This window comes from Anas acuta, chromosome 1 (genome assembly GCF_963932015.1).
Source record: "Anas acuta chromosome 1, bAnaAcu1.1, whole genome shotgun sequence".
NCBI classification, from domain to species: Eukaryota; Metazoa; Chordata; class Aves; order Anseriformes; family Anatidae; genus Anas; species Anas acuta.
This window is the reverse complement of record NC_088979.1, coordinates 164,987,586-165,015,140: the sequence shown is the minus strand read 5'-3', so window position 1 is coordinate 165,015,140 and position 27,555 is coordinate 164,987,586. Positions and strand designations below refer to the sequence as shown.

The 27,555-nt window shown below is 40.0% G+C and overlaps 1 protein-coding gene across 6 annotated transcripts in view; it reads right to left on the bottom strand.

Annotated features, from left to right (window-relative positions):
- Nucleotides 1–27,555, bottom strand: part of OSBPL8 (oxysterol binding protein like 8) — an 89,098-nt gene that overhangs the window by 21,101 nt on the left and 40,442 nt on the right. For 4 of the 6 annotated variants that reach the window (XM_068669133.1, XM_068669134.1, XM_068669136.1 and 1 more), the window contains 4 exons: nucleotides 8,456–8,526; nucleotides 4,125–4,205; nucleotides 3,143–3,244; nucleotides 1,756–1,959 (listed from right to left, as the gene is read on the bottom strand). In XM_068669133.1, coding sequence (XP_068525234.1) covers nucleotides 1,756–1,959; nucleotides 3,143–3,244; nucleotides 4,125–4,205; nucleotides 8,456–8,526 — 458 coding nt within the window. Of the gene's footprint in view, nucleotides 1–1,755; nucleotides 1,960–3,142; nucleotides 3,245–4,124; nucleotides 4,206–4,660; nucleotides 4,840–8,455; nucleotides 8,527–16,441; nucleotides 16,685–27,555 lie in introns of those variants that run through there. The other 2 variants (XM_068669135.1, XM_068669138.1) reach the window with 2 other exon arrangements.

Here is a 27,555-nt window from a genome sequence, read left to right as displayed (position 1 = left end):
CAAGAAAATCTCCTGCAGTACTTATGACTGTGTAAATATTTCTCGCAATGTCATCGCCCTACGCTGATGGCAAACACTTTGTCTTAGACTCCTCACTTGTTCTGGTGTAGCTACTCTGTAAATCAGCCAATTGCTATTATGCTCATCAAGGTTTGCCTCACAGTAATAAATCCGTAACTAGGAAGTTATAATTGACTAAGAAAACAGGGCAGAAAATAGTTTGAAACTTTAAGGAAGGCCTCTCATCTAATTAAGTCCAGTAATTCTCAACTGCAAATAGCCATACCAAAATGAACAAACGCCACTCCAGCTCTCAGCACATTTAGAATGGACAATATCAACTTGTTCAGGTTCAAAATTTGACCTACCTTAAAAAAGTAAAAATCTGGTGGGGCATGTCCTCTAAATTCTAAATATCTAGTTAAAAAAACAAACAAATCCATTTCTCATTGCCAAACAATAAAGAAATATAAGACTGATTTGTGATCTTCTGCAGACAGGCCACCACTTGGCAACGTAAGACCACAAATAATTAAATCACATTAACAACAAACCCTGAATTTTTGAAAAAGGATATGAAGTTTGTGTTCTGCGAATGTGAGATCACCACTACGTAGTGAAAAGTCTTCCTAAGCAGCATTAAAATTATTCAAATGGAACTAAAAATGATTTGATGCAAGTTTAGTAGATTTAGATAATACGGATAATGATAGTAATTCAGCGAGAATATCACAAACATCAGGAATAACACTAGCTGGCTTCCCAGTTTGATATAAGGAAGAAACAAAACCAATGCAGCATATTCTCTAGATGTAGCAGCACCACTTATATAAAATTCATAAGAATATCAGTCATAAGATACATTCTCACAGCTAGTACTTGTATTATGATGTATGTTGCAGAGATAATAATTAATTTATTATGACAAGGATTCTAATATTATACAGTAATTTCATCTGAAGCAAGATGTCATTTCAGGAGGTAAACACGTTCACTTGTGCTGCGCTTCCGCACCCCCTCTCCAAATGGAAAAACAAAACAAGGACTACAATTGTTTAGTGAAGTATAAACAATGAGTAATAGTAAACATTAAAATAAAAATGCTTATAAGAAATTGCAATAACTCTTTGCGGTGCAGAACACACCGTGCTTTTCAACACTTGCAGCTAAGAGCTGTTGACAATATTACGCCATGTATGGCAAAGCAAACAGACATCAGAAGGGAAAGGGAACATTTATCTTTCTAAAATTTAAGCCCCAAACAAACACTACAATTAGCTAACTAGTTGCAATATATGTTGTTATTGTACAAGGAAGCTATTTGAATTTCTACTACTATTAGCAAATTGAAATAGGCTGACATTTCATTACATGAAAATTGGGTTGGAAACTAGGAAATATTTATAACACATCTCGACTCTTCCATTTTTTCAATCACTTTCCTCCATAATTTCTTAGACTGATGCAGAATGCAGTATCATATCCTCATTCCTTCCACTTAGATGACTGTCAGTGACAGCATGAACTTCTTTAATGGCATCCCTCTGCACATCATATATCTGAACTATATAGAGCAGCAAAAATCAAACACTTTTTGTGATGAAGAGGACTACGTGTTAAAGTTTTATAGTCTGAATAAACAAACCAAATAGAAGTTATAAAAGAAAACTCAGCTCAACTTTTCATTAAGGTTGACTTTGCTCATTGTTGGCTAATGTTAGTCACCCATTAAGAACCATACATGCTACCACTAACCTTTATAGCCCATATGGACTGCTCCAAAGGATGAAAAAGTTTGAAACAAAAGCCGTCTTTTTTAGAAGGTCTCTCAATGAGTTCACAAGCGTTCAGGAGCACTGTTCCTACCCACTGCCCGTTCTTGGGGGTTTTGTAAACAAGCAACACTCCTGGTTTCAGTACACACCACAGTTTGGTCCAGCTCTTCAAGGTGCCACGAATCTAGAAGATAAATAGTTACAGCTCTTTAACCCAGTACACCCAGTGCTAAAATCATGCCCTTTAATCAAATGGAAATTAAAATTGAAGTTATTATTTTTTATTCCAAGCAGAGTTTATCAAAGTCTATTCAAGTTTATCCATTATATCAAAGACAAGAAAAAGGTATAATTTCGGTGCTCATTCTTCTACTCTTTCTTGGTGAATCCTTATTCTGCAAAAGGATATCCACACATCAAGATATGTGACGTATGGAGATTCATCTGAAACCTTCATGAGTTTTTCTACCTCAAACATATTTTATCACTAGTATAAAGATACAATAATCTTTGGAAACAGTTCCTCTGAAAACAGAACAGACATCTGATCAGAAAAACAGGTTATTCACAAAATAAATCAGATATATTTAAATTTCGTAGATAAAATCTCTCATAAGCAGCTGTTAATATCATCTCATATGTGCTATGTAATATCCTTTCAAGTCCTTGAATTTGCACATCTGGTTAGATTGCTTGAATCAGCTTTGTCAACTTTGGGTTTTAGTTTCTTCCATTTGTAGGGCAAAATGCCAACTTAACCTCAGAACAATGTTTTAACCTGTTTACGTAGACTTTGCAAAAACACGAGAAACTTCCCAGACAAGCTATTGTTTGGAGCTAAGTATAAAATGGGTAAGAGATTTTTTTTTTTCTTGTACAATTTCCAAGGAATACATTTAAATGTCTAAGGAATTATGACTGCCATGTTTGACAAATTAATTTCTCACCTTTTGTCCAAGTATTAGAGGACAGTTAGTTCTTAGAGAGGAAAGGAAAATTACCAGAAATAAATACAAAGAAATAGGTATTCATATATCTAATATGACTTAACCACTTCCACTGCTGGTAACAGGGCTTTAATTCAAATCGCAAAATAAAAATGGCATTATTGGAATTGTAAAGTTAACTTATAAGAAGTTGATAGCTATACATTCAAGATGCATGTGACTATGGCGACTGCAATAAATGGGAGTAGGTTCCTCTATTATTCCCCTAGGATGTGAGGACAGAGACTCTGGGACGCAATTAGTATCTGCTGTGTTTATAGAAAAACATTAACAGCAACTAAGAGATCAAGCCTTTTCTATTCTGGTCAGAAAGCAGCAGCTGCTCGATCTTTAACTCAGGTTTCATGTTTAGGTTCTGACCTTCAGCCAGTCAGCCATAACAATGACTGATGGGTCTGTGATAGTGCTGAGTAATTCTTTTGTAGCTCTCTTCTTTTCTTCTCTGTAATTTTTCTTTTGAACCTGTAAATAGTAACAAAAAATATTTATAATGCCAAAGACATAAACAATTAATCAGAGCTCAAAAAGACATCTACAAATGCAAGTTGAGGTAAAACCTGCTCAATTCCATTTGCAAGAAAGATAGAGATAAGTAGCTTTAAAACACAGTATTTGATCCCAAAATGTAAACAACTATTCCATGCTCTGTTTCAAAAGCTGCTACCAATGTAGCAATGTACCAAATTCAGATTCTTCTGCAATTTGCTTTTAAGGCTGCGGGCTGTGAAACTCCTATTAGAATCATGGTGGGGGATGGGATAGACCAAACCAAACAACATTGCCCTCTTCCTTTTCTGGTGTAAAACACAAAACCAAATTTAGGGTCAGATCCTGATCTTTACAGTAACCTTATCTGATGAGTAATTTTTCTCCACCTCTTATTTCCCTCCCCACTAGAAATTCACAGCAACACATATTCCTCTTTTAGTGGCAAATAATTTAACGTTTCCCTGACATGGTATTTTCCAAACTGAAGAGTATGGTCTTGTTACAACACAGGGGTAACAAGTCAGTAAAAAAAAAAAAAAAAAAAGATGCAAACTCTAACTTTGATATTACAGTTTGTCATTTCATTGCGTGTAGATGTCCTGAGGCCCCTGGCAACCTGCATTATTTTATAAGTTTCTGAGTTAACCTACAATTTTATGCATTCTCAAAGACTACACTGTAAAAGCTGATTCTCAAGTAACAGTTCAATGAGATTTGAAAACTGAAGAGAACCAGCAACACTAATTCTCACAATACTCGGATATTTCAGAGATCTCCTCACTACTAAGCATTTCTCTTCTCAATAGAAATATATGGTAAAACTTTGTACACATATTTATGGAGATTAATTCACCTTGAGAGATTCTTTTTTGGTAAGCTTGCTTGAAGATAAAGAGATGTCCTTCTCGGAGCCATTGAAAAGCTTGGATTCAGACTGAAATTCACAAAAAGGCAAATTAAAAAAAAAAACAACAAATAAATAGCAACAGATATGAGGCCATATCACTGTATCAGGCACTTCTGAAACTGAAGAGTATAATTATGTTTGTAAGTTCCCCATTCCTATTCACTCTTTGGCTGTTTCTCCCACTCAATAGAACAACAAAGCCTGTAACATGAGCTGTTCAACACCTGTTTGAGTCATTTTTCATAAAGGTTTTGAGGGAAAGAAGCCTGCAATTACTCCAGAAGCTGAACTATATACAGTAAATATTTAGGCCTTGATATGTCACAGTCTTGGCTAGGTAGGTATTATTTCAGCAGAGACACAAGGTTTTAGGAGAATCCTGGTATTTAAACACAGGAATCGTTCCCATGTCTGACATGTGAATCCCAACATCTTCCCAACTTGCGAATTCCTCAAAAATCGAATGCTACAGAGGCACTTACCCTGTGACCCATGTGGGAAGATACAGTCTCTTCAACCTAGAATTCAATGCTAAGTTACCAGAGCACAACTGACCACGACTGACACTTGTTTCTGCTCTTTCCTCCCTAATTCCACACTCTGGTTACTCTATAAGTCATCTTAGAGAAGCTCACTGTGGTGATAGGCAGGGGAAGATGACTCAAGTTTATTTATGAAACTCAAGTCTTTATTCATGGCAGAACAACATGCTGCCTCAGCACCATGTGATTTCTGCCCCACAGCCTCTCCCCACATCTTATAAGGTTCAAAGTTTTATTTCTTGGCATCTGCTGACCACTAGTTGAAAGGGAACTACCAAAGATTCACCCTGGGATACAGAGCTATTTTTGTAAAACAGGAGGAGACTATCACAGAGTTATCACATGCCACTCCTCTTCCAACTCAGAGAACACTGTATAGGCATCCACTATACGTAAACTTCAGATAAATTACAGAGTTAAATTTCTTTGTGCGCTGAAATGTAAATCTGATGGGCCCAAAGTCTCTGCCTAGTCAAAAAAATAAATCAATATTACCTCCTGAACTGTATAAATTCAAGGGCAGGTTTCTGAGAACTGCTTCTCAAGCTGTTCAACATTCCTGACTAGTCATTTCAAGTCTCAGACTACAATGCAAAGTTAATTCACTGAATTCCTATAAAATGACAGTCAAAAAAATATTGCACGTTCTGAGAATGGTTACTTCAATAACAAGAACAGTGCACTTGCGCACTCATTTTTCTTAACGTGCATTACTCAAGCCAAAGAAATGAAAATTAATGATTGACAAATGAAATAAAACAATCTAACCTTGATGTCACACTTTACACGAGTATACTTAGATAAAAACATTAGCAATAGTATCAAAAAGATAAGTGCAATAAATGGGAAAAAGTAATTTTAACTCCAAATCCTTTTGGGTAAATGACTTCGTAAGTAATCATTTACCCAAATCGCAAATAAGTAAATGTTCCCTAACTTTGATATTCATCTTGGAAGCTGGAGGCCATCTCTTCATTTTGTATTAAAGATATGTTTTTAACACTCAAAACATTTAAGATGAGCATGCATCTTGAAATGTAATTCCTCTGTCTAGAAGTTAGAGGGTATACAGAACTTTAAATGTAGTAACAGAGGGGGGAAAATGCTTATCATTGTCAAATACGAGGTAATGAACTCATTATGCAAGGTATAATGGAGCAACCTAAGTAAAACATTCATAAATACTCTAGTTGCTCACTAACACAAAACTAATGCAATCTAAAGTCCATGCATACAAAAGCCCCAAAGCAGTGAGTATCACAGGTCAGAGACTCACTTCCTCGGTATCAGTTATAAAGCTCGCTAGCGTGACACTGAGTGAAGGTCTGTATTTACATGTCTAATGGATGATGAGACAGATCGGTGATGCCGGTATTTTAAGCTAACGACCTTCTCAGTGTTACATCCATACACAGGGAATGGGATCAAAATTTACAATAAATCCTTATTTAGAAAGAAGGCTTGCTACTTCACCTCCATAGCTGGGAGTTGCCATCTTCTGCTGGCCTGATGTTTATTTTGAAGTTTATTTGTTGGGTATAAAGGAACCACTAGTCTTAACAGGCCCCATTGCAAAAATAAGGATAAAAAAGAATTTTTATTAGGAGAAGTAGGAATATCTCTATCTCCCCCTCAATAGCAGAAAAACACAATAGAAGTAACAGCAAAAATCATACAAAGGCTTAAGACCCTGGAAAGAAAAGAACCAATAAAAATAAGGAAGAGAAAAAAAAATAGAGATGAATGAAGTTTGAAATATATGTAGGTTAAAAGAAACAGTATTAACCTGATTTCCAAGCCAAAAATGATTTAGAGATTTCTGGACCAATGAAAATATTTTGATCTGAAATGAGCTGGATGGTAAAGTATGCTTCCTTGATCTCCCTGAATACAATGCTGAAAAACTGAAACACTCACAATTTTGTGATTTTAAGTCAGATGGACAATACCAACTACATGTACATGAGATACTTGGCTCTGACATCGCAGAATTGCATCAGGCGCAGAAGCTAACCTGCTCTCCCACTGTGCAATTCTAACATGATTTTAGAAGGGGACTGTCACTATAACGTTTAAATCAGATCGATTTTCTTCAGTTTCTGTGTCACATTTCTCCTGAAGTCTCAGACACATGAAATACTGCAGAAAAATTTGTGTCAAGGCCTCGAGTGCACTCCCCCCTACTCCTAAGGCTGTGGCTGCCTGTACCTACAGCCAGCTCTGATGCACCACACTCGTGATCCAACCTTGGATCGGGCTGCTGTGAAGAGAGCTGTGCCAGAAAGTAGCCGTCTTCCCCACCTCACCTGGGAGGTGGATGCACTGAAGCTCAGCTCCCAGCCCCTGGTGCCAGCCTGATCTAGGCTACAGCTGTGCCTGGCTGAGCACCTTGCTGACCCACAGATTTCAGCTCTTGGCTTGGCCTCAGGCCTGCCTCTCACTATGGATTTATGCCACAAGCTGAGCCTAGTTCGTACCGCCAGCCCTGCTCTGCTCAAGGTGTCCGGCTGCACTCCTGGCACTGCTCCTGCCTGCCGTGCTGCCACTCCTGGCCAGCCCTCCCTGCAGAGCTGCTCACTCCTGCTGCTCCCTGGCAATCTGTTTGCAGGGTCTACTATCATCTTTTTCCTCCCTGAAAGCCAAAAAAGCCAGTGGATGCACTAGCAGAAAATACCAAAACATGTAATTGAATGATTTAAAGCCTTTAAACTCTATCCCATAGCGATGCTTGAATAAGAAAAGCATTTTAACTTAGCTACTCAATTCAGCAATCAAATTATACACAACTTTCTCCTCCACAAAACACTACCTTTCTCCTCTTTAAAGTCTTAGGGAGAAAAAGACACCTGTTTTAAAAATTTGAAATATTTTTCTGGAATTTCACATTCTAAATATATAGAAATAACTTGATAAAAAAATTTGTATTTTGACATACCAGGCACTTTAAGAGTTAAAGGCAATATATAAAAAATGTTGCATCAGAGCAGCCTATACAATGTCTTAGCATTTAAAGCTTCGGTAAGTGTAATGTATAAATTTAAAAGGATTTGGGAAAGGAACAGATAGGTAAGGTAGATTTTTTGCTGTATTACTACAATGACTTTTTATGTTATATGCATACTGTATGAAGACCATCAAAAAGAACACTTCATTCTGAATGAGAATGTTATTGCAATCCATTTATGTAGGTAAATGTGATCAGAACAAAATAGTTCTGGAGAGAAAAAAAAAATGAGATCACTACTGAACAGGAGTCTTTTTTGGTTACTGCCACGTGTCTCCCAACTCCATTTCATCCGTTCTTGGTTTTCACTGCATCTCAGCACATCTTTCTCATCTTGGGACTACAATATGATGATTATGAATTTGCAAGGCTCCTGCTTTTTCCATTTCTATTGATAAAGACAATCAAAAAGCATAAACATGCACTACCAATTACATCTGCTTTAATATACTGCTGATGGTTCAGCTGTACATTACATTTGGTGAGGCAACATCTGCACCACGATCAAAGTGAGAGGACTCCACGTTTCATTTTCATTAATTTGAACTGTATACTTTCATGTGATGTCATCTTGAGAACTACATTAAAGTTCATTTTGGTCTTTATCTACAGCCACATCTGAAGAGTAATCTCCAAGACTACTTGCAATGAAAGTCGAATACATTTGCATTTATTACTCAACTCTTTTGTATGCTGACATTTTAAACCCTAACCGAGGCTGCTTTCCTTACCTTGCTTTTTGACATAGAATGTGCTGTATCCTCTTTATTTTGTGACACATCCTCCTTCCCTTTGTCAAAACCTTGAAGAAAAGACAGCATCATTGCAAATGATTTGAGTGCTTTACATTTTACAAGAGCTAGCCTTTGAAATAAATTTGCAAATTGTATTTAACATACAAAGCACAACCAAATCAGATTTTCAAACATCATATATGTACTAGATCATCACATGAATTGAAAACGTATCAGTTATTGCTGTATAGTCTAATTTAAAACCCTCCAAGAGGTGAGAACAGTCCACTGCATTTGGATGGTGCTGCACCCAACCCAATGACCTGACCAGCTGAAAATACGATCAGCAATGTCTGTCCTTTCAGCTCCCCAGCCCCCCTACCCACACAAACAACACCAAATAAAATCAGTTTGGGTTCGTTCATTTCTTTAGCTACAAATAATCATTAAAATCCACACATGTGAAAGCAAGTCTACAACATGGATTAAGATTGCCAGTTGATTTCTTACTAGTACGTTTCTTGTAAGTACATGAAACAGATTGCTCATATTAGCCTCGAATTTATACTTCTGCCTCAACACACCTTATAAAGTTCAAAACCCCACACTAACGTGAATGACTCACAACGCAACCCCACCAGTTTCTCAGCACCCACCGAGCACAGTGAGTCACTGATGGTGGCTGGGACACGTGTGGCAGCAGAAGGGGGCCCATGACCTGCAGAAACGCTGCTGTGCAGCTGCCACGTCCCACAGGACAGCACGCGGGGCTCTCCTTCCACGTTCAGAAAAATAATCTTGTGCAGTTACCAGACGGAACACATTAGTGACCCATTTTCTTTGAGAAGGTTGGTTCTAGCATAAGCTCTTCCAGACTGGAATAAAACAAATCCCTCGATGCATTTATTGGAGTCGAAACGCCACCACTTGGATGCCCCCCAGCCACACGGCAGAGCTGAAGGCGAGGAGCAGCCCAGGCAGCTAAAAGCCCGGAGGCCAGGCCCACCAGAGGGCACCACACCCGCACAAACTGTGGGCAGGAGGAGGCCCACACAGAATCACAGAATCACAGAATTTCTAGGTTGGAAGAGACCTCAAGATCATCGAGTCCAACCTCTAACCTAACACTAACAGTCCCCACTAAACCATATCCCTAAGCTCTACATCTAAACGTCTTTTGAAGACTTCCAGGGATGGTGACTCCACCACCTCCCTGGGCAGCCCGTTCCAGTGCCTAACAACCCTTTCAGTAAAGAAATTCTTCCTAACATCTAACCTAAAACTCCCCTGGCGTAACTTTAGCCCATTCCCCCTCGTCCTGTCACCAGGCACATGGGAGAACAGGCCAACCCCCACCTCGCTACAGCCTCCTTTAATGTACTTATACAGAGCAATAAGGTCACCCCTGAGCCTCCTCTTCTCTAGGCTGAACAAGCCCAGCTCCTTCAGCCGCTCCTCGTAGGACTTGCTCTCCAGGCCCCTCACCAGCTTCGTCGCCCTTCTTTGGACCCGCTCAAGCACCTCGATGTCCTTCTTGTAGCGAGGGGCCCAAAACTGAACACAGTACTCGAGGTGCAGCCTCACCAGAGCCGAGTACAGGGGGACGATCACCTCCCTAGCCCTGCTGGTCACAGTGTTTCTGATACAAGCCAGGATGCCGTTGGCCTTCTTGGCCACCTGAGCACACTGCTGGCTCATATTCAGCCGACTGTCCACCATCACTCCCAGGTCCTTCTCTGCCTGGCAGCTCTCCAACCATTCCTCTCCCAGCCTGTAGCTCTGCTTGGGGTTATTGTGCCCCAGGTGCAGGACCCGGCACTTGGCCTTGTTGACCTTCATACAGTTGACCTCAGCCCATCGGTGCAGCCTATCCAGATCCTCCTGCAGAGCCTTCCTACCCTCGAGCAGATCGACACACGCACCTAGCTTGGTGTCATCTGCAAACTTACTGAGGGTGCACTCAATGCCGTCATCCAGATCATTGATGAAGATGTTAAAGAGGACCGGCCCCAGCACTGAGCCCTGGGGGACGCCACTAGTGACTGGCCTCCAACTGGACTTGACTCCATTTACCACAACTCTTTGGGCACGGCTATCCAGCCAGTTTCTAACCCAACGAAGCGTGCGCCAGTCCAAGCCAAGAGCAGCCAGTTTCTTGAGGAGAATGCTGTGGGAGACGGTGTCAAAAGCCTTGCTGAAGTCAAGGTAGACCACATCCACAGCCTTTCCCTCATCCACCCAGCGCGTCACTTTGTCGTAGAAGGAGATCAGGTTCGTCAAGCAGGACCTGCCTTCCATAAACCCATGCTGGCTGGGCCTGATCGCCTGCTTGCCCTTCAAGTGCCGCATGATGACTCCCAAGAGGATCTGCTCCATGAGCTTCCCTGGCACTGAGGTCAAACTGACCGGCCTGTAGTTCCCCGGGTCTGCCCTCCGGCCCTTCTTGTAGATGGGCATCACGTTTGCTAGCTGCCAGTCAGCTGGGACCTCCCCCGATAGCCAGGACTGCTGATAAATGATGGATAGGGGCTTGGCCAGCTCCTCTGCCAGTTCTCTCAGTACCCTTGGGTGGATCCCATCTGGCCCCATCGATTTGTGGACATCCAAGTGCCGTAGCAGGTCACCAACCAGTTCTTCGTGGATGGTGAGGGCCCCATCCCAGCTCCCCCTGTCCACCCAGGCCACAACTTGGTCGGAGAAATTGGCCCTAACTCCTCTGACAGGATGGGATTCACCAGAGAGTTCACTTCATGTGCTTCAGGGGAGTGTATGCATGGGTATGCATGTGTGTGTAGGCTCTGTGCAGCCCACAAGAACTGAAAGTTTCTGTAGCAGTGTTGAGTAGTTTTTTAATGAGGGATTTTTTTTATTATTATTTTTTTAATTAGTATCTTCACCATTCCACCGCTTACACTACCCAGAAATGCTAAGACAGCACTAATACGTCTATCGCAAATACACATCTGGGGAAGTTTCAGCGAGTTATTGGGAAATCAGGTTGCTCTTCAGGTTATGTGAGAAATACAAGATTCCTCTTAGTTTTCATTCAGTAACCATTTTTTTTCTTGTTATTTTCTTCTTTAATTTATTACCTTTTGCAGAGATTCTGATGAAGAACAGACTTAACTATACATATATATATATATATACTTCAATACAATTACATTTTACGTCTGTCTACACAAAACTTTACATGTCTCTACAGAAACCCTTATGTATGTACCCAGTTCATTAAACCCTTCCTTTTGACATGCTTTTAATGCATCTGTGAGGGCTTTGTTCAGCTAACAAAAATGTATAACACAGAAGGCTATTTGGCCACAGGGAAGAAGTACCTAGACAGGCAGAAGATCTGTAGTACTGGGAAATTTGGTAAAAAATAATAATAAAAAAATAATAGACGTGTCAAGATCCATAGCCCAGAAGCCATGTTTCATACGTAAGACCAAATACTAAAGCACATTTTCTACAGGACCAGCAATTAGGTGCTGGAACAAAACAAAGGCCACCTCAAGCCTTGAAGGACAGGTCTACGTTCAGTGAGAAGTTACTGGATGTGATTCCAGTCTCAGGCAGTCAAACATGCACTAGAATCACAGTAATGATGTCTTATCCTCACCCCACACCCAAAACGAATCTCTAATTAGGAACCAAGTTCCACTGAAAATGTAACGTAGGGACTTCCTAATGACCTTCCAGGTTTCATTTATCTCTTTAAACACAGGCACGAAATACCTAGTGATGGGAATTGCCGACGAAGTGCTATGTCAGGGTTGTGCTAACAGAAGAGAAGCTGTAATTCACAGCTTTCTTTATAAGCACAACAGCTTTAAGGACTTTATACACCCTTATCTAACATACACACATTTTGATGTTTATAAACAAGCTTTTCATCAGTATCACCAAGCAGAAATAGAACAGAGCAGTGTCAGAGGTGAAGACCAAAGCTGTGTTCCTGAACCTCACCTTCTCACTCCCAGTGCCTCAAGGCCAAGAGGTACACGCACTTGCTGCTTTACAAATGTGCCACCACACTTACTGATCCCTCCCTTAGCCACACAAACAGCAAAATGATGTCTGAGGGACTTGCTGGTGAATCCAACTACTGAAGTCACGGTGCTGCAGACTCTGGATCACTTCGCTCTATCTTGTCTCGGTTATTAACAAAAACCCAAGCAGTCAGCTCCATGTCCTGATCTATCCTTTTTCTAGCTCCCCTCTCAGTGGAAGGAATAAGCTAACCCAGAATACAGCAGAAGGCCTTTCTCTCCATGTGACAAAATGTATGTTAAAAAAATATATCATTATTCAGGTGCTACTCCAGTCACAACCTTCCTCAGCGTAACACACACTTTTGCCAGTGCATTTCCATAAAGACAGGGGCATGTTCATGCAGTAAATATTTTTGTTTCTTATGAGAATAACTTGAGATGATACTTGCAGGGGAATCTGTACTGAAACATCACAAAAGGCTATATACAGGCCCCAACTGAGGACAACACACTCTGCTGGAGAAATACTTGGTCAAGGAAACAACAACATCCAAACAATTATTATTGATTCTGTGTATATTGTAAATGCTGTTTTCTCCCTTCCTGCTACCAGTTATGAACTAGAAGTTTCTCTACGGATATCTGACAAGGATAATAGCATAGCCAAGAACACTGTGCCTCAAAATGATGCTTTGTGTTATTGCTCTTCTTGTAGTTTTGTTAGCCCCAGAGGTACTAAAAGTTATACTTGATATTAATAAACACAAAAAAGTCACTGAAGTCACTGCCTGGAGTACAGGCTGCTAGGGCAGGAGGTAGTCTCTAATAAAAATAAAGTGTTTCAAGTTTTTCAGTGTTTATCATCAGTGGTTTGAGGCTTAATATTTTAGTGTTCTTGCTACTTCCAGTCCTATAATTCAATAGGTAACTCTTTAATAGGGTAACCTTAGCCCACCCTTCACAATGCAGAACTTCAAGTGATGAATTCCTTTTCTGTCACTCCTCACTATTAAATCTCTTGGATTTCTCTATCATTTTTTAATTTAAACTCATGAGAGCAATCTTCAGATGTAATAGCAAGCAAATGCAGTCTGAATTAGCCTTCAGAGCTGCAGATTAAGTCCCTAATATTATTTAAGGCACCTGCAGATTTATTTATTTTTAAGCACAAGTTGCACTACTGTAGCCTCTAAAGCGATGCTGGATAACAGAGTTTCTGTTCAGAGCAACACTGTGTTTTAACAGAACCAAAACCCAGTGAAGTCAGCTATAGTTCATGATATGATCTTAAGAGTCCAATGAAAACTTTCAATGACTGTGTTCCCATTGGGTCATTCTAAAACTTGTAGGCTTAAATTTAGATGAAAACTGACAATGAACTTTCAGAAAGATAGGAGAGTCGGACAACTGTGTGCAACTTGAACAACCAGAACTTCGTATGTGCAAGATGATGTTTGTGAAACAAAAAACAAACAATGCTTGGCAGGGGGGCTGGACTAGATGATCTTTAAGGTCCCTTCCAACCCAAATCAGTCATAGAATTGACACACTGTCAATACCAAAACAAAAACAAGTCCCCCAAAACATCATCTTTGACAAAAAATTATGAGTAGAAACATTGCAAGATTAGTGTTCAAGAATCTTTAGGATTAAGTCTATGGTAGGGTACATTTTAAAACAGAAGTGTTTGGTTAAGAAACTTTGATTTTGAAGGTACCATTCTTTGAATTTGTACCTGCAATCTGTCTCTTAATCAATCTCAAGGGAAGGGGAAAAAACAAGCAAATGCACCATGCAATATCTTCTGTATCTCAAATATTGCTTTTGTACCTCTCAACAAGTATCACCTGCAGCTAGAATACCTTAGTGAGAAAAAAAATATTACTTCTTAATACTAAGTCTATTTTATCCAAAAAGAAAGAAAGAATTGCTACCCACTGGAGGTGGTTCTTTTTTTTGCTGGTGGTGGTGGTAGCATTTTTTATTTGTTTTTTTCAATAGACAAAAGAACCAGTAAAAAAAAAAAAGGCAATAGAATGCATGAAAAAACAGCAAGCTAAGCAACAATACTACTAACTTGCACATTAAAAACAAGGAACAGACTGATTTGCTTACTGGTGTAATGTGCAGTTCTGAAGAAACAACTTATTGAGCTGAAAAATGATACGCTTCTGGAAGAACAGAGTAAGCTAAACTTTCTGGGAGGTACCAGAACTAGTGCTATTTACTGAACATTGAAAAAAAAGAAAAGGAAGATCTTTTAGGATTCAATCACAGGAGACAAGTATTTTTAACTGAGTGATTTTCAGAAGCTTATTTTGACAACCAGTTTTAAGAATATAATCCCATATTGATTTATTCAGATTCCTCCATGGATTTTGAAACTGAAGTAATCAGAAGAGCAGGCAAAGCCCTTTAACCTATCTTCTCAGTCATATTTTCTTTTTCAAACACCATAGAAAATGAAATCATCATAACCAAAGAACTCCCTCAATGTTAGGCAATAACTACTCCTTGCTTAAACCAAAACTAGGAGTATACCTTCCAGTATATTAATCATTTAAAGTACTCATATATATGGAAGATTCCAGGAGAGAACACATCTCTTAGTTGCGTGTTAACACCTGATTTTATTAACTAAAAGCTCATTTCCGTTTGTTCTGCATTTTAAGAAGTCATTCATTGTTCACTTACAGACGCTGATCAGCTTTGATGTACAATCCCATACAGGAAGGAAATAAATAGGAAACTCATCTGTTTTTATTCAGTCATTTCCAGATTACATGCATTTATTTTAAAGGGAGGGAGGATCTGTCTAGCTGCCAACTCCATGCTTTCAAGTTTTGAGACCTTTTATTTCCTGAGCAGCTTTAATAAGACACAGTGTTAGATTCCTGGTAGAAGGCTGATCATTTCCTGATGCACATGGAAAGGAAATGTTATATTGTAAAACAGGAGGGTTAGGAGAATGTGGTCTTCCAAAGGACTGCCCCCAGCTGCCAGTGGCTGAGCATGCCGCTCTAGTGATTCTGCAAGCCACGAGCCAGTGGTTCAGACAACTCCTAAATTGCCAGTCCACAACCTCCTGTACACTCTGCACCCCAACTCTTTTCCACAGCTTTGGAGCCAAAACTTAGGAAGTCAGTGAGATATTCTGTGGGATGCACACAATAAGAAGTGAAAGCTATTCTTTTATTCCCAGTATTCTGGACCCATGGGACTGCAACAAACTGTGCACGTGCACATGCACAAGACAAATCACACACAGAATCATTCTGCTAAGAACGCACAATTTTTACAGTGTGGCTTTTCAGAAAGAGGTGACCTTGTATGCAGTTTCAAGGATTGAAGTTTACTGAAGTAAACTACTGAAATTCAAGTATCAGCAATACTTATTATGGACAACAAACCTCTACATTTCACTTCAGTATTCTAGCACAGACTTTCAGGAGACAGCAATCTGACCAAAAAGAGAATCAAGCCATTTCTGATGTTACATTTCTTTAAAGTCTAGCAGTACAGAGTTTAGCAAGGCTGTGGTTCTAGCCTTAATTCACTCTATCTTGTCATTATATGTCAAACCACTAATTACAGGCAGGCAGATTCTTCAGTAGCATAAAATCCTTATGCTCTATCCTGTTATTTCAAGGAAAGTACAGGGAAAGAAGAGACTTATAAACCACAATACAGAACTTCAGTCATAAAAGCCCCAAAAATCAAAACAAAATACTCCAGTCAGCACCAAGTAAGCAGTATCCTTTCAAATAGATATTTGCTGCAGGGTAAGCCAAATTATTTGTTTGCTTATCTACAACAGCTCTTGCTACTACAAAGAGCTATTATCTAGATACATACAAGTAATATTCCTTCTGATTTCTGTTAACGGTGTCTACCAACATCTCAGTAGATTACTTTCATTCAGGTTGGAAAATTTGATGTGGAAACTGTATTCACTTCTTTACATTTTAAGAAATGCAAGACCAAAACAAACCTGGTGAAGCAGGAGAGAGTTCATAATATCCTCCAAATGAAGCATTCCGGACAAGTTTTCGGCCATCAGCTCTTGGAGAAAACACAGATGAAATCCCAGCACATGAGGAAAACCTACGTCGCAGTGGACCCTCTTCCTTCATGAGTTAAGGTGTTTGTGTAAGGATTATGTTCTCTGTGAAAGCTGGTTAGCATTAGCTGGTTGGAACAAGAGTGTTGCAGTAACAGCCTTCTACCTCATATTCTGATGAGTAAGATACAAAAGGAAAGAAACAAACGAAGGGCACACGTGAAAAATGCAGCGAAGAGACAGAGGCTGCCAAATCAGCAGCAGCCAAGCAACATTACACTGTCCTCGTCAAAGCCATTAGAACACTTAAAGCAGAACGGCTCTGTTTCAGCTTCGCTTCTCCACAACAGCAGCACATCTCATTTTTTTACATCTCAGTTTTGGTCCTACTCAGCTTCGCTTTCTAAGCACATAAAAAGAATCATTATTTAGGTTTTACGGATTCATAATCTCCCCCCCCCCTTTTTTTTTTTCCTGTTAGTCTTTCAAATCCCAAACTAATATTGCACTCAAGAGCTAAGGTGGCTTCCTTATTTGATATCTACTATGGGTACACTATGGGTACCTCAAAATAGAATTGATGTGTTGCTTTATCTTCCTTCTTTAGGCACTTGACTAGCTAGTTTTCATCAGCTGATTGCCATGGTTTCTCTATCATCATTTCTTATTTAATAGCTGAAATTATAGCCTTTTCTAACACTCTGCCATATTTATATTCGCAAACTGTGTGACTCCTGGAACACTTGCACAAAATAAGCTCCACAAAAAAAGCTTTTATTTTTAATGCCCCAAATGTTTTATGCAATGAATACAACAGTTAAACTAATCAACTTAAATTTTAAATATAAAAAATCCCAGTAAATTGTGCTTCAGGAGTAGGAATCAAATGCTCCAAGCAGATCTAAGTGATCAGTGCCAGGATGAAGTCAAATAAGCTCTCCCTAACCTCATTCACGCATTGCTCATCTGATGGGCTTTTTCTTTGCCCTGACAACTAGTGTGCATGACCACTTACTTCTATTCCTTCCTGTCTCTGCTAATTCCACTTTCTCATCATACCACCTTTCTGATGAAATACACTTTGAAACCTACTCTGTTTGCTGGAAAGTAGAAAAATAAAACAATAAGAATATACTTGAAAACAAGACCTTATGCTCTCCCTTACTCCTACAAGAGGTCTCCTCTTATTACAACGTGAAATGCATCCCCTAAATCAAATTAGTGGTAACATGAATTTGATTAATCCCTTAATAATACTGTTTACTCCAGCTGTTTATGTAAACAAATGCACTATTTGCAGATAAGTAATTTCAGTTCACATTGGCTGAAGAATAATATATCAGACTGAAACATTTTATAACCTCTACGAAAGGTTTTGATTGTGAAGAATGGGCATTAGTACATCTGGTAAGGTACATACAGAAACCACTGAAAGTAATTTTTCTGATTATGAAGCATAGTAGCTTCTAGGATGCTATGAATTGCTTGAATTTCTTCATGTCTCTTACCAGAAAAATTTTCCAGTATTATGTCAAAGAATAGAAAAAAAGGGGAAAAGATGCAGCTGAAATAACCAAATACAAGCCATCAATAGAAATCATTACCTGTAGCATGTAACCTTCACTTCTTTTGTAGGAGAAGTGAAAAACTATTTACTTGAGCACAGTGTGGGGAGAAAGTAGATGAGCATGTCCTGTATTAATGCCTGTCTCCATTTATGCATCATTTCATTTAAATAAACACAACACCACATCAGTTCTCCAAATTTATCTTCTGGGCTACAAAACAGTGCAAACCACCGTGGTATGAATTGTATTTTTTTTCTAATTAAAACCAAGAGAAACCTACAATAGAAAAACTCCCCTTGCACACAGAAAGAAGCATATCATCTTATTACAGACCGATCTTGCCCAATTAATGTCTGTGTTAAGCACTATTTTGACACTGGGGCTTTGACCCTGCCCATGATTGCTGTACTGACACTGGTCTCAGAGGATGCTTCCCATATCCTGCCCTGGCACAGGAGGGTCACACAGGCTGACAGGAGAGTACCATCAGCCCTCCAGACCACTTCTTCTGCATCTCCAGCTGGCATGCCAGCTGGTTCCGGAGCCACTCCCCAAAATATTCCTACCAGGCTATTAGATTCTTTCCCTTTGTATTCTTCTCTACCACACTGTGTTCATTTTACTGAGAAGTGGCTAGACATCCAGGGGTTGGAGGAAACAATACAATCCTGAAGGTTTATCCCTCATTTCTTCCCATGCTCTCTCAGGTCCCTTGGCACTGTTCACGTAGCCAAGCTGTAACAGAGTACAGACTAAAAACCTGTTTCTCCTTCCTATGTCCCTTTCTCAATTTAGAAGCAAGCCTAAAATCTTTGGCTAGAATTCCAAGCATGATAATGTTACAGTCATGTTTCCCCTCTCTGAAGCTATCTCCCAAATGAGGCAGCTGCTGCTAAGAAACTTTTCCTTTATTAACAGCAATACAGCAGAGGCAGACTGTGCCTTTTGCCAAAGATGACTCTGTCGCACCACCACATGGAGAGGGGGAAAAATAATCTAATTTAAATTTTCTCCTTCATCTCCCTCTCCCCCACCATGTCATCTTCATATTTCACTTAAACCTGCAGTGGTAAACTAGTTCAGGACATGGTTTGGCTATGAAAATTCACTAGATCTGCACTTTTGCAACAGCTTGTGATTGATGCCCACTAGTACTTGGACACATATGTTCATTTCCTTCAGTTACTTCAACGCAGTATACACTGCTGGGAAGATAACTGATACACAACAGAAAGGCTGTTAGGTCAAAAGAAAGCTGAAACTTTTAATTAAATGTTTATTATGACTCTTGAGAATCAGCCTGCAATATTAAAGAGGTTTCTGCTCTCCATGCACTCGGTGTCCAAAGCTGCTAGAAACCCTCCTCATTCCTTGCAACAAACTTGATTCCTGAAGCTTCCTGAAAAGGTATTTTGAGTAGTTTGGAATTGCTGCTGTTTGCACGTTCTGCAGGTAACAATGGCAAGGTGCACTTCGTTAACCACCATATATTAAAACAGAAAAAAAAAATCCTTTTTCTCTCCATCCCCACCTGAAAATAAGTTCATATGAAGTGAACCAATCTATTGATAAAAACCGAACTGCTATCATTCATTAGTCTAACATCACAGAAAGGCTTCTATTCTCGACAGATTTGGTTCTTGGTACCTTAATAATTTAATAATTCACATAGAAAATGCATTAACATACAAAGCTTGTAAGTTTACATGGTTTCAGAATATTCACAAGTAGAACTACAGCCAAATCCAGCTGCAGAAGGCAGACTTATGTAAATGTCTGTGTAAACAGGAAAATACTTGTACTCTAGCCCAGATGCATCCAGGTGCATGCCCCAATGTATCTGTGCATGAAAAAAAGGAAGATTCTTCATACGAAAAATTAAGTTCTTCATAAAAGCAGACTTAAATAGAGAAAAAAAGTCTTCTGTTTTCTGCTTCATGTAATATCTACATCAGTAGAAAGATGAAAATGCCCATGACTGAAATACTTAGTACATCTATCTCAGATGAAAAACAAACAAACAAAAAGACCACAAAATCCAACCCCCATCATAATCTGTTAAATATCTCTTTAGAGGAGGAAAATTTATACCTTATATGTATGTTCTAAAGGACAGAATGCCTTTCTGCTATCAGCTACTCAATTCAATCAGGGCTTCTTTAGTAATAAATGCTGGCTGAAAACCAAATCATAATCCTGTGCTTAAGACATTCTTTCAGGATATTGCCTGAGGCAAAACATAAATCTCTGCACACAAATGAAAAAGACAACGCATGCCATTCCAACAACATATGAACACTTTTGACAAAGCCTGGTTTTAGTTTTAAAACATTTCTCCAATTAATAAGTATTCACAGCTGAAAAAAAAAAAGCACAGGCTTATTAAAAAAGACCTCTCTGAGCTGCACAGGTATGAGTCTCCATGCATGGAAACTGAATTCTAAAAATCAAATCACATTCTGAACTATCCTACTGAGGAATTTTAAACACTAAGTTTTTACATAGATTTTAGTAATTTAAAACAATGAACACTGAACAAACTGATACTGATTCAATAATACAACTCAGGAGTACATCTAGTAATGCAGAGTAAAAAATACTCCTTTTCCCCTTAGAGTTGTGCAAGCAAAACCCAAAAACATTCATGAAACCCAACTCTGTACAAGCTAAAGGGAGGAGCACAAAGAAGGAAAACCGAGAGTGTAGCAGAGAGGACAGAAGCTTTTTAGACTCACTCTTCAAGTCTGACAATCATCTGCTCTGACATCTCGACAACACAACGTTTCCAGCAGGATCCTCCCCCCAGTTCAACAAACGAAAAGCCCATAGATAACTCTCTACGCGCAGTATAGACACATTCCATACAGTTTGCAGAAAGCAGGAAAAGCAAACTGCTAGGCTACCGTACCTACAAGTGGGTTTTATCCAACATAGGATTTTTGCTTGGGGACTTGAAGCAAAAGTGTTTTTCTCCTATTTAACAGAAACAGATAGTAAAGATGTACTTGCCTTCAGACACCACTATTTGATTCACAGAGAGACATCTGAACCAGGAGGCTACAGGTTGTGGTAGTTTACAGTAGCAAGTTTCTTTCACCAAATGCTCTTCTGTTGTCTAGTATTTCCGTGTCAAGACCAGCCTAGCTGAGGAGTAATTCCACAGGCATGTCTGAGAATGGTTTATGAACTAACACCAAGGCTCCCAGCACCCCAGTGGCAACCGTACTTGCCTCCACCTCCCTGCTTGCTAACACTCCTGCTCAGCTCCACCCACCCAAAGTAAATAAGCTTGCTCACTGCTCAGGTTTCAACACTTTTCTTCTCAACACTTGCAAAATTCAAGGTCACAGTTCAGGTTCAAGTACGCCAGCTTTGCCGAGATTTACATGGAAAAAAAAAAAAGAACTTGTTTGCGAAGTTTCACAGTAATCAGCCCTGCTGTGCCCTTCCAACCCTGCACCACACTTTCACAAAGCCATACCCCACACAGAAAGGAGTACGTGTAATTTACCCGAGCCACAAATGCTGGGTGGAGCAGCATTTCAGAAACAGCAAGTTTTAATAAATGCACAATGACTTGCAGAGGAATGTGCCAGAGAATGCATTACAGTAAGAAAGCAGGACAGCAAGATAATAGATGCAGAAGACTAACCACACACAGCACAACTTCAAACATCCACATTCACAAGAAAGTCAGTCTGGCAACACAAACTGAAAACAAATTATATAGGGTCAAACTCTTCCTTCTTTATTGTGAACAAACCTTATTCACATCCTGTTTGACACAAGTGTCAGTAAAGCTGTCCCAAGTAAGTCGCAGATTTACAGAACTGGGGCTTCACCTCTGTCATACTGTGGCACGTGCAGCAAAAGACAAAATAAGACAAAACAAAATACCTCAGCAGAAGAGACCAAAACAGTCCACGTAATAGGGGTTGCAAGATTTTAGACAAAATTCCCACATTGCACTCAAAAGCAAAAGTAACATTTACTGTTAATGTGGAATTGTTAAAAACGGGGGGGGCAGCTTGTCAGGGAACTTCAACAAACCCTCAAGCTGTTTCCTTTCTAGTGCTGAGTCAGTTTTAAGGGAAGATAAACTCAGGTAAAATCAGCATGACATACTCAGTAATAAGTGGCTCGTAATGGGTCAAGGTAATCAATTATTTAGCCATTCTTCAGTTTCTCTATTCAACAAACAGATACAGTGGAGTGAAACAGGAGATTGCATCAAGTTATTTGCATGATTAAGTCTGTCAGAGAAAAGTCAAAGGAAATGTGAGAAGAAACACAGAAATCATTATCAAAAGACAATAATGTCTGCAAATCTTGTGTTTTCTTGGTCATCACGGCTCCCAAAGGCATCTCATCCCTCCAGCAGGTAGCAAATTTTCTTCAGGAACTAATGCTTAGAAACACGTATTTTTCACTCTTCACTTTTTTTCTGATGCAAAAAATAGTTAAATGTGTATTTTCTCTCCAAATGCAGCATCTTACAGACCAAAATCTGTAGGATTTTAGTCCTTCAGATGTTTACTCCAGAATAAACACCCCTAGTACAAGCTCCACACAACCAAAACCACCCTTATTCTCCCCCTCCCAAAGCACTTCAAACTTCTCCTTTCTATTCATTATGATTTCATGATCATTACTGGCAGACCAATCATTCTGCTTCCACTGTCACAATCCATCTCCCTGCATCTAAACCACTTCTGTTTCTAAATCACATAACACAGCCTACATTTTCATCCTAGTGCAAACCGAATTAACAGCTGGAAAGGAGGGGCAGATCCTACCTCTTAGCTCAGCTCAAGCTCCTGGAAAGACTTGCCCACTGCTTAGCCTTCTGTGATGAACATGCACTTAGTCACACAGTAAGGCAGTCTAACACATAAAACAACCAAACCCTTAAAGCTGAGCACAAAGAGAAGTGTGTTAAACACAGAGCTCTTAATTTAGCTCGGAGGTCTACATTTCTATAAAATATCTTAGTCTTCATCATCCTGACATACTTTTGCCAGGTACTACTCACGTTTTCACTCCCTCTGCATCTTGTTGGAGCCGTGGATAAAGATAGGAGATGTTCTGATGGTTGATGCATTCAAATTGATGAGCTTGTCTGCAAAGGTCACTGTTCTCCACATGAAAAACAGAACCTAGAGCTCCAAAACCCTAATGCATTATCTGCTGAGTTGCCAGCTATAAAGTATAAGCTTCAATATTGTCCACACGAGCATCATTACTGTTTGTTCCATTGGTTTGTTCAGATCAGTTATCCTGGTGTACTCAGCCTCCTGACCTCAAAGTCTGGGACAGGGAGCAGAATAAACCCCCCACGATTCAGGTGGAAGCAGTTAGAGACCTGCTACTCCACCTGAGCTGTCTGGCAGACATGACTCCCAAGCCCCTTTCCATCATCTATCAGCGGTCATGGTCAACCGGAGAGGTCCCATATGACTGGAGACTCGCTAATGTGATGCCCCTCCATAAGAAGGGTTGTTAAGGAGGACCCAGGGAACTACAGACCTGTCAGCCTGATCTTGGTACCAAGGAAGGTGATGGAGCAGGTCATCTTGAAATGCAATCACACAGCATATGCGGGACAACCAGGGGATCAGGCCCAGCCAGCATGGGTTCATGAAAGGCAAGTTCTGCCTGACCGACCTCATCTCCTTCTATGACCGGGTGACCTGCCGGGTGGATGAGGGAAAAGCTGTTGACATAGTCTATCTGGACTTCAGCAAGGCCTTTGACATGGTCTCCCACAGTATTCTCCTGGAGAAGCTAGCAGCCCGTGACTTGGACAAGAACACATTTTGCTGGGTTAAAAACTGTCTGGGTGGCTGGGCCCAGAGAGAAGTGATGAATGGAGTAAAATCCAGCTGGCAACCGGTCACCAGTGGTGTTCCCTAGGGGTTGGTGTTGGGGCCCATCCTCTTTAATATCTTTATTGATGATTTAGATGAGGGAATTGAGTGCGCCCTCAGTCAGTTTGCAGATGACACCAAGCTGGGGGGAAGTGTCAATCTGCTGGAGGGTAGGAAGGCCCTGCAGAGGGACCTGGACAGGATGGGTTGATGGGCAGAGGCCAATGGGATGAAGTTCAACACCACTGAGTGCCAGGTCCTGCACTTTGGCCACAACAACCCCATGCAGTGTACAGGCCTGGGGCAGAGTGGCTCCACAGCTGCACAGAGGAAAAGGATCTGGGGTGTTGGTCAATGCTCCTGAACATGAGGCGGCAGTGTGCCCAGGTGGCCAAGAAGGCCAACAGCATCCTGGCTTGTATCAGCAATAGTGTAGCCAGCAGGATCAGTGAGGTGATCGTCCCCCTGTGCTCTGCTCTGGTGAGGCCACACCTTGAGTACTGTGTTCAGCTTTGGGTCCCTCACTACAAGGACGTTGGGGCCCTGGAGCATGTCCAGAGAGGGGCTACAAGGCTGGTGAAGGGCCTGGAGCACAAATCCTGTGGGGAGCAGCTGACGGAACTGGGGTTGTTTAGTCTGGAGAAGAGGAGGCTCAGGGGAGACCTTACTGCTCTCTACACCTACCTGAAAGGAAGTTGGGGGGAGCTGGGGCTGGCCTCTTCTCACAGATAACTAGTGATAGGACTAGAGGGAATGGCCTCAAGGTGCACCAGGGGAGGCTCAGGTTGGAAATAAGGAGACATTTCTTCTCAGAAAGAGCAGCCAGGCACTGGAACAGGTTGCCCAGGGGGGTAGTAGAGTCACTGTCCCTGGGGGTGTTCAAGGAACGGTTGGACGTGGTGCTTAGGGACATGGTTTAGTGGGTGACATTGGTGGTAGGTGGATGGGTGGACCAGATGATCTTGGAGGTCTTTTCCAACTTTACTGATTCTGTGATTGTTCCTGTATAAGTTTGGACGATGCTCCCATTATCGCAGCTTGCAAATTAAGAGTCCTCATTCAAATCCACAAAAATCTAGAGCAGCAAAATTTTCCTATACTGAATGTTGTGAATTTTGCATTCCTCTTCATGGATTTTCACTTCCTCACACTCTTAAAAAATAAACTCAGACATTATATCCTGAAGAAATAAATACACATGCATGCTATGAGCAAGTTTAAAACCAAAAAAGTATTTCATCATATGCACTTTGTAACATATACTCAAAGGCACATGAAGAACAACAGCACAAACTCTCACTAATTAAAGCCATAAGGATACAACACAAATAACAGTAAAAACAAAACAAAAACAAAACAAACCGAAAAATATTTTAAAATGTCTTATTATAGAACTTTTAATATTACAATTTGATTAGATTTCTGTCTTTTCCACAGGTACAGCTTATTAAACTAAGTTGTTTTCATAACAAGTTTGAAATATGTTTTTACTGCATAATTATGAGTTGGAAGATATTAAAAACCATTCCTGAGGAGACTGGTGAATTTCATGTTTTCAGTGATCACTATTTCTACTTAATCCATTTTATCAAACACAAATAAAGTGGTATTCTGATGTAAGTCTAAGTTAATAAGATTTACAAGAATCCAATTTACCAGGGATAATTTGTATAACAACATAAACAGCTTACATCAGCAAGCACAGTTCTGCTTTACAGCTTTTGAAAAATGCAATCTTGAATACAGTATTTTTATGCTCTTTTTTTTTTAAACTGCAATAAAATACTTTTGTCGAAGATTCGTTTTTGTTGCACTTGCATTAGGTTAAAAAAGTGATGATCTTGTCTCATCACCAAAAATAATCTAAATAAAAGTTTAGTAGTTTTCCCACTAATGGTTAACAACATTTTCAGTTATAGAATGCAACCACAGAAAATGAGCTAAATTAACATTCTTCAATCTGTGGGATGACTGCCAGAATTGAAAGTTGTTTTAGCAGTCCTAAAATCTGTTATGTGCTATCCTGTTACAAAAATATGGTCTTGGTGAGGTGGCAAGGCCATGCTAGCTCACTACAGTGCCTAAAAATTCAGTCCTCCAAAGGTACGCAAAGCTCTGCAGCAAAAAAATAACAATCCAAATCTATCAAAGTTTCCATCAAAAGGCTGCTGAACTGTTTAAGTTCAATACCAAATCTGTCTATTCTAAAAGGAAGATTAAAAAAAAAAAAAAGCAGTATGATCACTTATTATGTTAAAGGCACAGAGAACTAGGAATGTTTCATTGCCAATGCAGAGTTCAAAAGAAAATGTATCATCTGAATATGAGATATAATGGAGGCAACATTTACATGCAATATACAGCATTGATAAATTAGAGACAAGCTTAATTTGGCAGGTATTATGAAAGGATAATTACAAGGACTTCAAAAGTTACAGTTAAAGACCGTGTGGGGTAAAGTAAAATTTGCTTGAAAAAGTTTGATTGTGCAAATTATTGCCAAATGTTTATTACTCTTCAATCTCTTCCCACCTCAATTTGAGAAGCAAAGTAACCCTTTTGAGTGAGTTGTTGAATGCAAGAATCTAGAAACTGCTGTCCTAAACATATGCAATGAAATGTGGTGGGGAAAAAAGTCAGTAAACATCTTCAAGACGAATTCAAAGTGGAGCTGCTCAAGCCCACTCTCAGAAACAACCCCTCCTGAGTTTCAACGCTAAGGTCCATAATAGGAATGCTTTCCTCTGTGTATCTGATCTTAGAGCTCCCACAAAAAGTTGTATTCTTGGCTTTCTAGAAAGTCAGCTCTGTGCCTTTACTAAATCCTTTCTTGCATGCTGTGATGCAAAAGGCTAGTTTCTATGTTTGCTTTGATGTCTCTTGAATCTTAGCACATGAGTGTCTCAGTCTTAGCACTAGATGGCACTTGGGTTTTAGGTACTACCCAACTTCAAGCCACTGACATTTGCAGGCTCAATACATTTTTCTTACAGAACAAATTGTAATTGTAGGGTTATTATTAAGACTGGCTTATTCTGACACTCTGGATAACTACTAGATGGGCATAGCAGAAATAAATTAAGTCCACATTAATTAAAATTACAAGTCCAGCTAAGAACCAAAACTACAGAGAGCTGAGTTGACTTCTCAACAGTAAAACCCTGAAGTTGCTGTGTAAACTGGTGAGATCATACAGGCATAATCCCCACCATCAGTTTTTCTAAAACACTTTTGTCAAAAAACCTTGCTGAACCTTTCAATGAAAACAAGTCTCCACGACTTTAAACCTCTTCATACAAGGAGAGGCTGAGAGAACTGGGCCTGTTTAGCTTGGAGAAGGCTGAGAGGGGATCTTATCAATGTGTAAAAATACCTGAAGAGAGGGTGTCAAGAGGACGAGGCTTGACTCTTTTCAGTTGTGCCAAGCAACATGACAAGAGGCAACAGGCACAAACTGAAGCATGGGAAGTTCCAGCTAAACATGAGAAAACACTTCTTTATTGTGAGGGTGACAGAGCACTGGCACAGATTGCCCAGTGAGACTGTGGACTGTGGAGTCTCCTTCCCTGGAGATATTCAAAACCCACCTGGATGCCATACTGTGCAACAC